Here is a 14,957-nt window from a genome sequence, read left to right as displayed (position 1 = left end):
TATGCAAAATCTAAGCTCGTTTTTCTCAGAAAATGACACAATTTTGTTCATGACTATGAGTGCGAGACAGGTCCTTCTATAATTGGTCGAGACGATCGACGATGAGTATGACAAAGACAAGCGTGGTGATGTGATTGCGATAGGATTACATTCTGTTTCTCAGGCCAATTACCTATAAACATAAAACGCATTTAAATTCACCATTGAAAGTCATTCGTTTTATGGGTCATAAAGTAAACTCACGCATCGAAAATATTTAACACCAATAAATAGTATATTGTATAACATACTCACTCACTCAGATCCATGATAGTCCAGTGGTTATGACCTCTGCCTCCAATTCCGGAGGCTGTGGGTTCGAATCCGGTCCGGGCTTCGACCTGGATAACAGGACCTGCCTCGCTAACCGTTACCCTTCTGTTAAAGATCAAAAATCAACGATCTATGAGGCGTGAAAGAGTAACAAACACTCATACCATCAAAATTATAAGGTTTTCGTAAATCTCGTGAATTCAAGGCTTTTTTAGGATAAAAAGTAGCCTATGATTGTGTTAATCCAGAGTAAAATAAATTCACATTCCAAATTTCAGCCAAATCGGTTCAGTAGTTGCAGCGTTAAAAAGTAACAAACATCCAAACATACATACCAACTTTTGCGTTTATAATATTAGTAGGATTTGATATACATTAGTTAGAAATTCTTACGAATGAAACGTAACTTCATCTTTTAATAAATTATTGTTGACCGTTTTTATGCCATTCAATTACACAAACTGGCATTTTTAGAAAGCTCTTTAAACGATGAAAACGATTACAACAATGAAATATCGATTGAACAAACAATTTTTAATAACGTTTTTAGAAGCGAGGCAGGTCCCTATATGATTCGTCTTAGGCAACCACAGACGGCTAAGTAAATAATAAATAACAACTCTGTGATTAGCACATCAGGCAACTGGCAAGCACGGGGTCAATAATCCAGATGACAATTTGACGGTTTTATTATTATTACCTTTTATTTACATTTTACAGTAACCGCAACTCTAACACAAATTGCAAAATTAGCGTCTAATTAAACAAAAAAGTATTTTTCATTTTACATTCTTACCTAATTTTTACTTAGTAGGTAAATTTATAAAGCGCTCTCGTCACCGCGAAAACAATATCTTCATCTATTTAAGAGATTGTTTTAATTTGCTTGGAGAAATCCTTGTTTTGTTTTGAATATATCCCAGTAAACGCATATTGCTCAAAGAAATGGATATTCGTTTTGATTAGACTTACAAATTTATTTCTGTTATGGAATCAGCAATATCGTCAGACGATAGTGATGATCAAGAAATCAAAAGTTTAAAAAGTGAATTAAATGGTAAGTAGATTTTAATGTTTTTATAGTCAAGCCACCAGATAACATACTTTTATTAGTAATTAAGTGAATCAAATAAATCAAACATAAAATTACTTACTTGAAAAAACAAAAATTTAAGAACCAAACATTTCATAATTATTGTTGATGATACAGAGGAATCAATAAGTTAAAATAATGCCTGGTGAAAATTCAGTTAAAAATGCTGTAGAAATTTTTTAAGTTACATCTACTTACCTACTTATTGTTGTATTTCTTTTGTAGATTATGGATTGGATGAAGATAATTTAAGTAAAGAGGAAATGATAGATTTACTTAAAGCTCTTAAGTTTTCAAAGACTACTGTGCGTGAAGAACAGTCCTTAAAACTGGTAATTTAATTGTTTTGTTTAACAAATTGCATATTTTTGATATAGACATGGGACACTGCTTAATCTTGAGTTTTGAAAAATATCCCAATTTCAATTTTATGTTAAATGAAAGTTGTCTTTTACACTGACAAAAGTCAGTAATGTCTACTTGTCAACTATTTTACTATGTGTCAAAATTGCAAGTATCAATTTATAATATTTGATAGTGTATTTAATATATTACAGGTAAACGATGGTGGCAGTAAAACAGCACCAAAAGTTGTATTGAAGAGGAGGTATATAAATGTTAAAGATAGACGGATGCCCTGGAGTCTCTTACCTACTACAATAACACCAGCCGAGAAAGCCAGAACTCTTGCTGCATATATAAAAGTAATGTCAATAAATAATTATCGTCAAGCGAGGCAATCAGTCAATTTAGCCTCTTGGCCATTGCCTATACAAATTATTGAAACAACAAGAGTACAGCCGCTCCGCTCAACCAGAAGTGGTCGCTCTGTTCCCGTTTACACAGATTTTGATGATGATTCCTCAGATTTTGAGCAGGTGATCACAAAGACAAAGAAAAGAAAAATATCAAACAATGATCAGAATGATTGTACCAATACAAAAAAAGTGTTAAGTTTAAAACGTAAATTTCCAAGCGATGAAAACGTTAGGCCCATAAAAGAAGCCAAAATTATTGAAATACATAAATCTGAATCAGATAGTCAAAATGTCTATTCAATTGAAGACTGAATCAGTTTTAGGTGTAATTTTATGCATGTTTGTATGATATTAGAAGATATTAGAGATATTGTATAGGCATCTCACATAAAAAATATAATTGGTAAGTGGTAGGGGAGCGGGAAGGGATTGACTTGAGCATTGCAGGGACCTATTAGATTAAGTATTTCTGTAGAAAGCATCTACAGATTTTTATGATCATGATTAGGGCCTAGAGATGAGACATAATTGTCTAGTGCGAGATGTGATAGCCTAGTGGATATGACCTCTGCTTTCAATTCGAGGGGTGTAGGTTTGAAACTTTTCCGTTATGTGCATTTTAAGAAATTAAATATGTGTCTCAAACGATGGTGAAGGAAAAACATCATGAGGCTGCATACCTGAGAATTTTCTAAATTCTCAATGTGTGTAAAATCTGCCAATCTGCATTTGGCTAGCATAGTGGACTGAGGCCTAACCCTCTCATTCTGAGAGGAGACTCGTGCTCAATAGTGAGCCGATTATGGGTTGTTAATAATGATTAGGGCCGAAACATACTGTACTAAGGGCAATTACATGAATGGTAGCATTCCGCTAGTTAATCTGCATGCTCAAATCAATCTTGAGTTCCCCTACAAAACAATGCTAGCAATAATAATAATCATTGTTTATACTATTGATTGAAAGCTTGCGATAATTAAATCAATCAATTTATATAAACTATGTTGCAAAAAATCTGTTTGTTTTTAACTTGTCAAGTGCCTATTATGAATTAAGAGATTTTATCAGCATCAAAATTTAATTTGGATGTGTTTATATATAAAGATATTTATATATCATTCTGAAAACTGAAAATTAAGGCCACTTAATTATTTGAAATGAAAATAGAGTTATTAAATATGTTTAATAGCACAAGTAATGTTAAAATTGCTTATTATGGAACTACATTTGAACAGCATAATAAAAATTACCGAAATTATCGTGCCTTAATGAAAGTAGTCTATCAACCATTTTAACTAGTTTTTTTTTGTAACACGGTTCTTATAGATATTTTCATTCTATAGGGTTGTTAATATAATATGCTTGATTTAATTGCAAGATAGTTATACTAAGATATCACAATTAGGGAGGCCGTTAAAACTGGCGGTTCTACAAAGTCGGCGAAATGCCGTTGTGGACTCATTAATGGTTAGGCGCCTCGGGCAGTCGTACCTCAATGAAATAGGTTTGCGTTTCCACCAACAAAGCGTTTTGCTTATTTATTGCTCACTCTGTCCTTTTGGTTGGTGGAAATACAAGTATGTTCAAGTATGACTCTTACGAGTTATCCAAATAATTTAGGACCTAAACGATTCGGGTAACTCGGGTACAACGGAACCCTAAAATTTAGGGGACGGTTGTACTAGCAGAGGAAACCGGGCTTTAGAGAAGGCACCGCGTGTGTTATACAAACCAGTCTCATGAGCCCAAGTTAAGTGTTGATCATATTATTACAGTACGTAAATATTGTAATGAAAATCAACGGATGATAATCAGTTTTGTTAATGTAGGCAGATTTATATTATTTAATTTTTAATTTCGTTTCTTTTTTATATACAAAATTCTGTGTGATATGCTCAATAAATACAATTATTTGATTTATGGCCTGTCCAGAAGATTAAAAACACTCTTTTTGTTGCGGAATATAAATTAACCAATTTCTTTTATTAGGCACAAACTGCAAAAAGTACTTTTGGCGAACCCAATTCCCCCTTTCATCTGTTCCGGTCAGGCTATAAATCCTATAAATATACAAGATTTCTGTGGTGCTGCTATAAAAATGATAGACAGTTCTAATATAATCAGTTAAGTGCTCAGGATTTTAGACCAAGGTGTTGAGTAAAGAAGTAGATATTAAAATATATTGGAACTGGAAAATAAACGATGATTGAAAAAAAAATTGAATATTCGTCTCGGATCTTATTTTAGCTAAAAAATATTATTACTAAAAAGTTGGCAGCGCTTATTAATAATGTGTGGTGTGCATCCGCCAACAAATAAGCAAATAACATAATTAAATCCTCGCCCGCGTGTTACAGCAGTGCTGGGGACTGAGGAGCGGGTGGCCGTATGTATTACTCATACATTGAAGCACAGGTCTCTTGTCGTCGTCCCGCATCCCTGTAATGTCTCCTGGAGGACTCGGTTAAGCGGTTTTCCTGTACATTATTTGTCTCTCGCACTCCTCTGTCGTCGTCCCGCATCCCTGTAATGCGCCCTAGAGGGCTCAGTCAAGCGGGTTGCCTGGACATTATTTGTCTCTCGCACTCCTCTGTCGTCGTCCCGCATCCCTGTAATGCGTTCTTGAGGACTCAGTTACGCGGTTGGCCTGGACATTATTTTTCTCTCGCACTCCTCTGTCGTCATCCCGCGTCTCTGTAATGCACTCTAGAGGGCTCAGCTAAGCGGTTTGGCTGCACATTATTTTTCTCTCGAACTCCTCTGTCGTCGTCCTGCATCCCCCTCATTCCAGAGCTCTCTATTTACGACATACTACGATGGACGTTATAAGAACTCATGATACTATTTAAAATATTTATCTAAGAAAATGTTGATAAATGCATATTATAGAGAACTTTACAAGTTCTCAAAGTATACATTTTTCAATGTAACATAATGCGTATGTAACAAATATTTTTAATAGCTACTTCTACTTACAATAGACGAATAATAATAATTAAACAAATGACTCAATTTTCTTTACGTTAACATTATTATTCATTATTATTATTTTCAGAAGCTGTCACAATAGTCATCCATTGTATCGTAAAATATAAGATATGTTTTATACATTGAGTTACTGTGTACTACGTACTAGAGAAGACATCACTAGCCCCTTGGCAATTGGCATTACAGGTTCAACCCTAGCTAACATTTTACTCCGCAACTGGTGCCAGTTTTAGGCTTAAATCAATTGGGAGAAAGCATACGACCAGACGCTATGCCTGTATTATTATATTAACCTTTACTCGCATACATCACTTCCCATTTACCCCTACGAAATATGAACATTCAAAATCTTCTTTATTTCTGTTGTCCCATCTAGATGTAAAGTTCTTATCAATATAAATTAATCAAGTCCAAATATAAGGTTGCTACCGTAAACCATTGACAAGTTCCCTTAACTGTCCCTCGTCTCCATCACCAGACTCCTAATGACAGTCACAACACACCTTGATGTAAAGTTCTCATTGACACAAATTAATCAAACCCAAACACAAGGTAGCCACTGTAAACGTTGAGGAGTTTCCTTGACTGTCTTGCGTCTTCATCACCAGATCCCTAATGATCCTTTTTTTTTGAAGTCGTTTAAAAATGAGAAAATAAACAAATGAAAAATTTAAATAAGTCAATGTACATCTCACAAATAAATCATTGGGATTTTAACGGTAGGCGTCCACAGATCCGCATCGTACGGATTTTATTTACCGTAAAATTGAAAAAACCAAAAGGGTATTTATGACCTACTTCTTGACATCTTGTACATAATACGAGTAACTCAATGGATTTATATGGTATTGTATTGATTATTTATTATATAAAATAATTTATTTTACAAACTATTTATAATTCTTTGTTACCCGAAATAATTAAGTAGATATATATTTTCTTTAATAGTTGATGTTTGATTTTCTTTTTATTTTAATTGTCACTTCGTTGTTATTTTGCATTGAGAGCGGTGTGTATCTATATAAACGAGTATATTGTTGCTTTTGTAAAAATAAAATGTTTATCGATTTATCTAATTAAGGAAATGATTGAATTCATATTATCATTTGGTGATCACAAAAAAGGTTTTCAAAATCTAAGAATTACAGACAAAACACATTTCAGTATCTGTTTTTTTATTTACTACTTTTTCTATAAAGGCGGATCCACATAGCCCGGCGCCCCCGGCGGGACTGCCGGCGTCCAAACTACAAGATAATTATTGTATTCAGATTGTGAAAAATAATCATTACACTGGGTTGTGTGAATCCACCTTAAGAATTGATGAACCCTATAGGTGAACTAGTCACATCACATAACATTGTACAAGTTTTGGCCCGGAAGGAATGAAAATCTGTTCCTGGCTCGGAGACTATCAAGGCAGCTCTACATCTGCTTTCTGATATCATAATATATAAATGCGAAAGGTCATTCATCACGAAATCTCGAAAACCGCTTTACGTACAAAAATGAAATTTAGCAGGGAGGTAGTTTAGAGACAGTCGACGTCCGCTAAGTACGGATTTTGTGACAGAATAAGGAGGTCTAAAGGCGGACGAAGTTGCGGGCGTCTGTTAGTATTGACATTGTGAATATCATCGTCATGGCCGAATGTTTGCAACTTTTTTTTAAACATTAAAACGTAAACTTGGTGGATTTTTAAAAAGTAGCCCGGCGGAAAAGGCCTGTATGGACTCTTTGCCGCTGGTAGGTAGGTATACATATTATAATAAATTCATACTTGATGTGCACTGTTTACCATCAAGTAAATTAGAAATGAAGATAGAAAATTCATGTCATTTCATAACTTATTTATTTTAAATTACGTATTGTTTTTTTTACAAAATGTTATTCAAAATATAATATTATCAATATCTAAAATTGTTCTAAGCTTATTAATAAAATTAATTTTCACTAATGTATGAACAAGTTTATTATAATTAATAATATTGGGTGTGAAATGACTAGCTATATAAACAATCGTTTTTTATTTGTTGTTAAACAGTGCATCATAGTATAGTTCGGATTCGGACTGGACGGTCCCAACAGGAACCTTATAGGAATAATAATAAATAGCTTACACCGTATTGCTATAATGCAGTTGGCGGGCTTAGAGCGATAAATTGAGTCTTTAACGATCACTATCAGATGTTCATCATGATGATGATGATGATCAGATGGTATAATGATGAGTACCTAATTACCAGGGCTAACGGCCTAACGTGCTTTACAAGGCACATGGGTTTAACAAAATAGCTTATCTACTAGAAAGGAAAGGGTACACAAATAGAAAAACCATAAATTTTGAAAAAAAAATCATTGTTTTATATAATAAATTAATAAAAATATACATTAATTTTGTTTGGTTATGCCCTCACTGCTTGGGCAAATAGACAAATATTAATGACAAACGATACATTGCAATTAGCGTCGCTAATGAGTATTGTTCAATTCCTCAAAAAAGTAAGCGAAAATCTCCGAATTCTGGGCAAAAATATCCTTAATCTCCGCAAAATCCCCTTATGTAGAAATAAAGGAAAAAAGCAGATTTAAAAATTGTTATCTTTACTTACTTAATTTTTTTTAACATATTGAAAATTACACTGATTTTATTGAGTATTTTTCTTTTTAAGTATGTCTCCAATAAGTGTCGTGTGTCGATGATACTCGTAGATGCATAATTAAATAGACAAAACAAACCCGGAAAAATGTGCGGAATGGTCCAAAATTTAGTGAAAATGGCAACGTTGATTGCAATGTAAATGATAAAAAACACTTCAATATTAACAAGGTATTTAATTTAAATTTAATTTAGCATTTTTTATATCCTTTTTTCTTTACAACAGCTTCAATGAGGGATGGCGATGCTTTTTTCAGATCGTATGCCCAACCGATGCTCGCGAACAAGTCTATGAAGGCTGTTGAGATGTTTATGAAGTAGGCGAGCTCTGCCGCCTTGTAATCCCATGGGAAAGTGTGGTGGTAGTTATGCCAACCTTCGCCCATTGCAAATATTGATACTTTCCAGTTTTCAACGGGCATTATAGTGCTGAAATAAAGTTTGATGGCGTTAATAAGCGATTAAAAGTTTACACTTGTTTTCTCGCAGGCGTCAGGATAACAAAATATTCGATCACCTTGAAAGAAAGATTAGCTCAGTATTTCATAGTCCCGGGACTCGAACTACGGTCCTCGTGATTACATTATAAATCTAAAACTTACTTCTATTTACCTGAATACTTACATTTAAAAATGAATTCTACTTCCTAATATAACAAACTAGCGGACGCCCGCGACTTCGTCCGCGTAAAAATTGATGTAAACTACTCTACCTCTACCTTACCCTGCTCGTAAACCTACCCAACCCTACCCTACCCTACCCCTACCTTACTCCTACCCTACCGCTAACGCTAACCCTACCCTCCCCCCACCTTACCCCTACCCTAACCCTACCCGTAACCTATCCATACCTACCCTACCCCTAATCTACCCCTACCCTACCCCTACCCTACCCCTACTTTACTCCTACCCTACCGCTAACCCTAACCCTTCCCTACCCCTACTTGACCTCTACCCTAACCCTACCCTACCCGTACCCTACCCCTACCCTACCTTACCCTACCCTACCCCTATCCTACTCCTCCCCTACCCTATACGTTCCATATCCTTCCCCTACCTCTACCTTTCCCCTACCCTACACTACCCCTACCTTATCCGTACCCTACCCTACCCTACCCTACCCTAAACTTTCCCTAAATTACCCCTACCGTACCTCTATCCTACCCCTTCCCTACCCCTTATGCTATCCTATCCCTACCCTCAGCAAAATTGGTCCAGCCTTTTGTGCGTGGTGCAATGACAAAAAGATTATAATTTCCCAAGCGACTTCTATGCTAATACTATAAAGAGGCAAAGTTTGTGTGGTTGTCGGGGGTAATCTCTGGATCTACTGGACCGATTTGGAAAATTCTTTTACCAATAGAAAGCTACATTATTTGCGAGTGTCATAGGCTATGTTTGGTCCTCATATTCACACGGGAACGGGAACCACGTAATTGAAACCGCGGGGCGTCATATAGCGGCATTTCTGCGACTTTCAGAAATTTTGTATTATCTCCGAAACTATATAACTAATTAACATACTGTAAAGGGCAAATCTTATCTTTATAATATCCTTGTGATTATTAAATAATTTATTTTGATAAGGATTTAAGTTTAGTTGTGTAAATAATGACGTAAACCTTAATTTAAAATTTAAATAATTTATTAATGTACTAAAAGTACTATATCTGCTAAAATATAAAAGATAGATATATGGTGTCGCGGACTTTTTTGTAGAACTTTTAAAGGTTCAAAAAGCCTCCATACATTTATTTCAGTTATACGCAATGGTTGAGGCAGCGCATGCGAATAAGTAAGTTTTTCGGTCCGACCTGTAAGAGAAAACCCGCGATAACTCAGTAGTTATATATGATAGAAATATAAAATATAGCCTATAGCACTCCCCGATAACGTAGCATTCTATTGGTGAAAGAATTTTTAAAATCCGACCAGTAGTTTCGAAGATTACCCCATTTCAAAAAATTGTTACAAACTTACAAACTTACAAACTTACAAACTTACAAACTTTACCTCTTTATAATATTAGTATAGATAAACCACTTAGCAAACCTTATGAGTTACAAAGTACAAGAGAATATGTCGATTTTCTCAGCTACGACATTCAGAGTGCAAAGTGCGCACGTCAACGGAGCTTTTTTGTTGTTAAAATAATTACGTACTAGCGGATGCCTGCGACTTGGTTCGCGTGGAATTTAATTTTTCACAAATTCTTCGGGAACCGTGGATTTTTCCGGGATGAAAACTATTTCCATTTCAAATTTCAGCCAAATCGGTTCAGTAGTTGCGGCGTTAAAGAGTAACAAAGATACAAACTTTCGCGTTTATAACATTAGTAGGAAGTAGGATGTTTAAGCAGGGTGTTATGTAGCTCATCATCGTCATCATCATATCAGCCGATGGACGTCCACTGCAGGACATAGGCCTTTTGTAGGGACTTCCAAACATCACGATACTGAGCCGAGTGCATCCAGCAAATATGTAGCTCAGACCAGCGCCGGGCCGAAATAAATTTCAAAATGGAGCGAGATCCAATAATGGCGCCTCTCCTGTTTGTTCCTAATAATTATGTAGATACCTATACCAAAATATGAGTATAAATTAAAAATGGAACACGAAGGTCTCGACCATACTGTTAGGTGACCAATTGAAAATCAGGCGCAGTACCGTCTACGGTTGAGTAGGATTATTATTTCGGCGCTCTCTAGAATTGGGCGCCTGGAGCGACTTCTCCGTTCGCCGTATGGACGGGCGGGCCCTGGCTCAGACCAATATAATGAGTTATGTTATGTAGATTGTAGGTAGGTAACTAGTTTTTATTTTAATACTTACGTGTCATAGGGTTTGTTTCCCCAGAGATGTGCAAAGCTGTTTACTGCCCATGTGCTATTTAATGCGACTAAGTATCGTAAAAATGTGCCTGATACGCACACACTCCATGGTTCATTAAATAATATCACCTTCATCACAATAGGTATTAAGAAACACAATGGTATTTTGAAGAAATAGAAGTACCTGAAATAAAAGTTTACTAAAATTACGTTTTTGTTAATAAGTAGATGGTACCTACCTATGTCTTGAGGGATATACCTACTTATAAATTAAGAAATACATAGATACCTACAATCTACATACCTACTAACTATTAGTGTGCTATTAGTATAGGTTATCCCATATTATTATTAGATCTAAAATTAAAAAATACATTTTTGTACCAACTTCATAGAGTTTCGACACTTTACTGCTAGCCACTCACTACATGACAATATATGCCTGCAGCGCTAACGACTTGACGTCCGATAAAACTGATCGTGTGTTGGTCGCGATCGGCATGATGCCATGCACATTGCGAAAAACACACGATCAGTTTTATTGGCTATCAAGCCGTTAGCGCATGTGAGCTTATTGGACCGTCAGTGGCTGACGTGAGAAGAAGCTTTAAGGCCTAAACCCGTATCCCATCCTACTTATCATTTAGGTACTAGCTGTACCCCGCAGTTTCACTCGCACGTAAAGTTAAACGTCCAATACCCAAATTCCCTAGCGCGATGTTCAATAAAACAAACTCTTTAGTTTTTAACCCTCAATAGCTCAACGGTGAGGATGGCGGACTCGAATCGAGATATCATGGATTCGATCCCTGCCTACTGGACTATTATCGTACCCACTCCTAACATATTATTTCCGACTAATTGGAGGGCAACAAGAATATTGGTCATATTAAAAATATACTAAATATATGGCTAAAAATATAAAATAGTTATTTGTTTAGGCAGCACAGTAGATTTTTACGGCGGGTGTGCGTATTGAATGCCGAGCTAGCAGAGGATTCTAAGATGAACCACCAGTGAAGCGAAAGGTTTAAAATAGAATCCTGAGCATCGCGAGGTATGCAAAGGCACGAGAGGTATCATAATAAACATAAGCTACCGTGCGCAAAATTTAAGTGTCTGTTTGTATTTAATTTGTTATATTCAATTAACAGCTGCAATTTGAATACCTCGCGACACTCAGGATTCTTTTTTTTACCCCTTCGCTCATGGTTCAATCTTAAAATCATTTGTAGACTTAAAGACTTACTTTGTGTGAAACTGGACAACCGGGTTGTTGAGGATATCGCTCATGTCCATTTTATTTCCTTCCTTGACAACCAGAGGATGTTTCTTCATCATGAGCCAGCCCACGTGTGAGAAGAAGAACCCTCGTCGTGCGTCGTGCGGGTCGGCCGTTGTCTCCGACATCTTGTGATGGACGCGATGATCTCTCACCCAGTTAAATATATTGTTCTAAAAAAAATAAATAATCATCGTTATCAGCCTATTTTACGGGCCCACTACAGAGCCTTCTTCGAAGAGGTCACACAGCGGGCGATGGTAAGAGCAATGCTCGGAGTATCTCTGCGTGATTAAATTAGAAATGTAGAGATCCGTAGAAGAACCAAAGTCACCGACATAGCTCAACGTGTCGCGAAGCTGAAGTGGCGATGGTTCTAAGAGCTTAAGGACTTGGGGTCCCAAAACGCTAGAATGTCGACCGCGCACTTGAAAACGCAATGATGGTCGATCAGGAGGACTGAACACATTCTAGCGATTCAAAGTTCCTACAAAATTCCTATGTCCTGCAGTGGACGTCTATAGGCTGATATGATGATAATTAATTTAAGAACAGTCTGCGAAAAGGCTTCTAAAACTGTAGGAGCCCTATGTATGCAGCTCCTCCTTCTTCTTAATACCAAGGGTCCTAGTTACATCAAAATAAGGACGGATTGGTGCTATGGTTTCACAGTCCATACTTTTGTAAGCGGCACCAATCTGGGAACCAGCTGTCAAATTTAATATGCTTAAACAACAAGTACTGAAAGCACAGCGTATACTAGCGCTGATTCCACTGATGCTGCTAGGAGAACGGCCCGCAGAATTATCAGGAACTCTGGAAAAATAAACCCTAGCGAGTTGGCAAAATGAATAGGATACATCGTCTAAATGTAGATGGACATACCGCCTCATCGCAGATCTGGTACAATGGACCAACAGAAAGCATGGCTATGTCATATCGACTCACAGTGCATTACTGGATATGGCGTTTTTATTTTTACGTGCTATCTTGCAGATATCGGTAAAAGACTACGAGTTCACAAGGGATTATTACAGGACGGATGGTTCAGGGAATCTCCTCCGCTACCTACTTACTACCTAGGCTTTATTTTGTTTTTACGAATATTTCTCACATCTTTAAAATTAAAATCTATATTTCCGTTCCCCTCCGATTAGTTGGAAAGCCTTTGTTAGGAGTAAGTAAGTAGTAGGTACGACAAGAATTCAGCGATCGGTCATCGAACCCATAACCTTTCGGTGCTAGTTCGAGTCCGGCCTCTTTACCAATTAGCGTGGAGCTATAGAGGCTCCTCTTCATTGAGATTGGTCGTAGTTTTGGGCTTCTGATCGGCTAGTGTTGAATATACTACATATTCTTATCTGTACCTATTAAAGAGAAGTAATATTGCATTTTAGTGAAATTATTTTACCGTGAAATTATTTGTGATGTCCGCTAATTTGTGTGGTGCGTCCCGGTAAATAAGGGAACTCCTTAGATTTTAGGGATAAAAGTATTCTATGTGTTAGTCCAGACTATAATCAAATTTTATCAAATTCTGTCCAATAGTTTTTTCGTGATTGAAAAGATAACTAACATCTCAACAACTTTACCTGGCCTGATATGGAAAACATTATCATTAATATGATTTCGAGTGGTAGCGTAGCTTTGAATGATCTATGTGTCCAGTACCGGTGCGCGCCCGCTGTTACGCCTATTCCACCTACGGTTCCGACAAGCATTTCTGAAACACATTCACATAAAAATAATAAGTATAATAGTTTAAAAACTAAAAAACACGCCTTTAGCACGCATTAAAAATTGGACGTCCGCCATATTGGATTTATATCACGTGACTATTTTTTTCGTATTTCTGACATCAAACCCTTTAATTTGATATCCATACCACGGGGGTGGATTTCAAACAGCCAGTCCGCAACCTTGGGGAGGCCGCCATATTGGATTTGTCATAGCTAGTCATGTATTGTCATCAAAACTCAGAGCGTGTGCAAAATGTCATCCTAATCGAAAATTTAGAAGTGGGTCAAATTAAGATTCTAAGATTTTCTTACACACATATTTAGTTTTATGTAAAGCTAATAAAATCGTGTTAAAAACGTTTAAAACGAAAACCAGATAACATTAAAATGGGCCTTTTCATGTTGTTTTTTTGTCAATGTAAATTATTGTGAGACAGTAACAAATTTTAATAAGTAACGCGTTTTTAGATAATCAACCCCTTTTGGAACTAAAATAGCAATTGTGACGAAGTGTTCAAGTATAATGTACTAATATCTTACATCTTTGGAAACCTTATGAGCATGTTTTTAATCAAGATGTACAACTTTGCCCAGCACATTTTTTTTTCAACGTGACGGTTAAAAGTACATGCAATAAAAATCGTTAAACATAAAAAAGTAATATTAGCAAAGCTAACCGAAAACAAAATGAATTTTACATTGACGTAGTCGCGGTACAACTAAACTAAAGTCCGGGTTAGTTACGCTGTTTTCAGCTTCAAAATGACTGAACGGATATCAATGAAATTTCTAGTAAAATCTTTGGCGCACAGCCATTTTCAATGATCATAACATTATTAATCAAATTGTGCAAAGATGGTGTCCTTGAAAAGTCTTCGGTGAAAAGAATTTCCCTTGTTTGTATCAAAGTAAGTACCTAATAGTTTGTATCAAAGTAGGTCTTACTAATCAGGTCTTACCAAACAGTATATGCTGCCATGTTGGAGACATCCCATAACGTAATCCCAAATATAGAATGTGTACAACAGTTAATATGTGAAACAAAGAAATAATAATTAGGTTTATCCATCGAAGTGGCGTCACGAATCCCATACGTTTCTCCCATCTTCTAATGGGTGCTAGAAATTTGGGATCATTTTTTGGAATCGCTTCGTCAAAATAATCAACTACTTTGTGCGCGACGCCGTTACTGGTGCAGTTATCTCGTAAGTCGTATTTTTCTTCGGGCTCTATGAGATTGTAGTCATTGTAATTCTGTTTTGATAGCACTTTCGTGACGGTGACCGCTGGTACCAT

General features: G+C 36.3%; 2 protein-coding genes across 2 annotated transcripts; one reads left to right on the top strand and one right to left on the bottom strand.

The window, feature by feature from the left end:
• The first annotated feature begins 947 nt into the window (after positions 1-947).
• Positions 948-6,315, top strand: LOC112043897 (uncharacterized). The gene is made up of 3 exons (XM_024079559.2): positions 948-1,369; positions 1,631-1,737; positions 1,963-6,315. Exons 1-3 carry the CDS (start codon positions 1,300-1,302, stop codon positions 2,473-2,475), a joined length of 690 nt encoding a protein of 229 aa, XP_023935327.2. The 5' UTR covers positions 948-1,299; the 3' UTR covers positions 2,476-6,315.
• A 1,202-nt stretch (positions 6,316-7,517) lies between these two features.
• On the bottom strand, positions 7,518-14,957 carry LOC112043952 (acyl-CoA Delta(11) desaturase-like). Its single transcript, XM_052883614.1, has 5 exons — positions 14,621-14,957; positions 13,515-13,645; positions 11,890-12,095; positions 10,642-10,824; positions 7,518-8,239 (listed from the first exon to the last, which is right to left on the bottom strand). Exons 1-5 carry the CDS (start codon positions 14,955-14,957, stop codon positions 8,002-8,004), a joined length of 1,095 nt encoding a protein of 364 aa, XP_052739574.1. The 3' UTR covers positions 7,518-8,001.

Source organism: Bicyclus anynana, chromosome 9 (genome assembly GCF_947172395.1).
Source record: "Bicyclus anynana chromosome 9, ilBicAnyn1.1, whole genome shotgun sequence".
NCBI lineage: Eukaryota > Metazoa > Arthropoda > Insecta > Lepidoptera > Nymphalidae > Bicyclus > Bicyclus anynana.
This window is presented reverse-complemented; position numbering and strand designations above follow the sequence as displayed.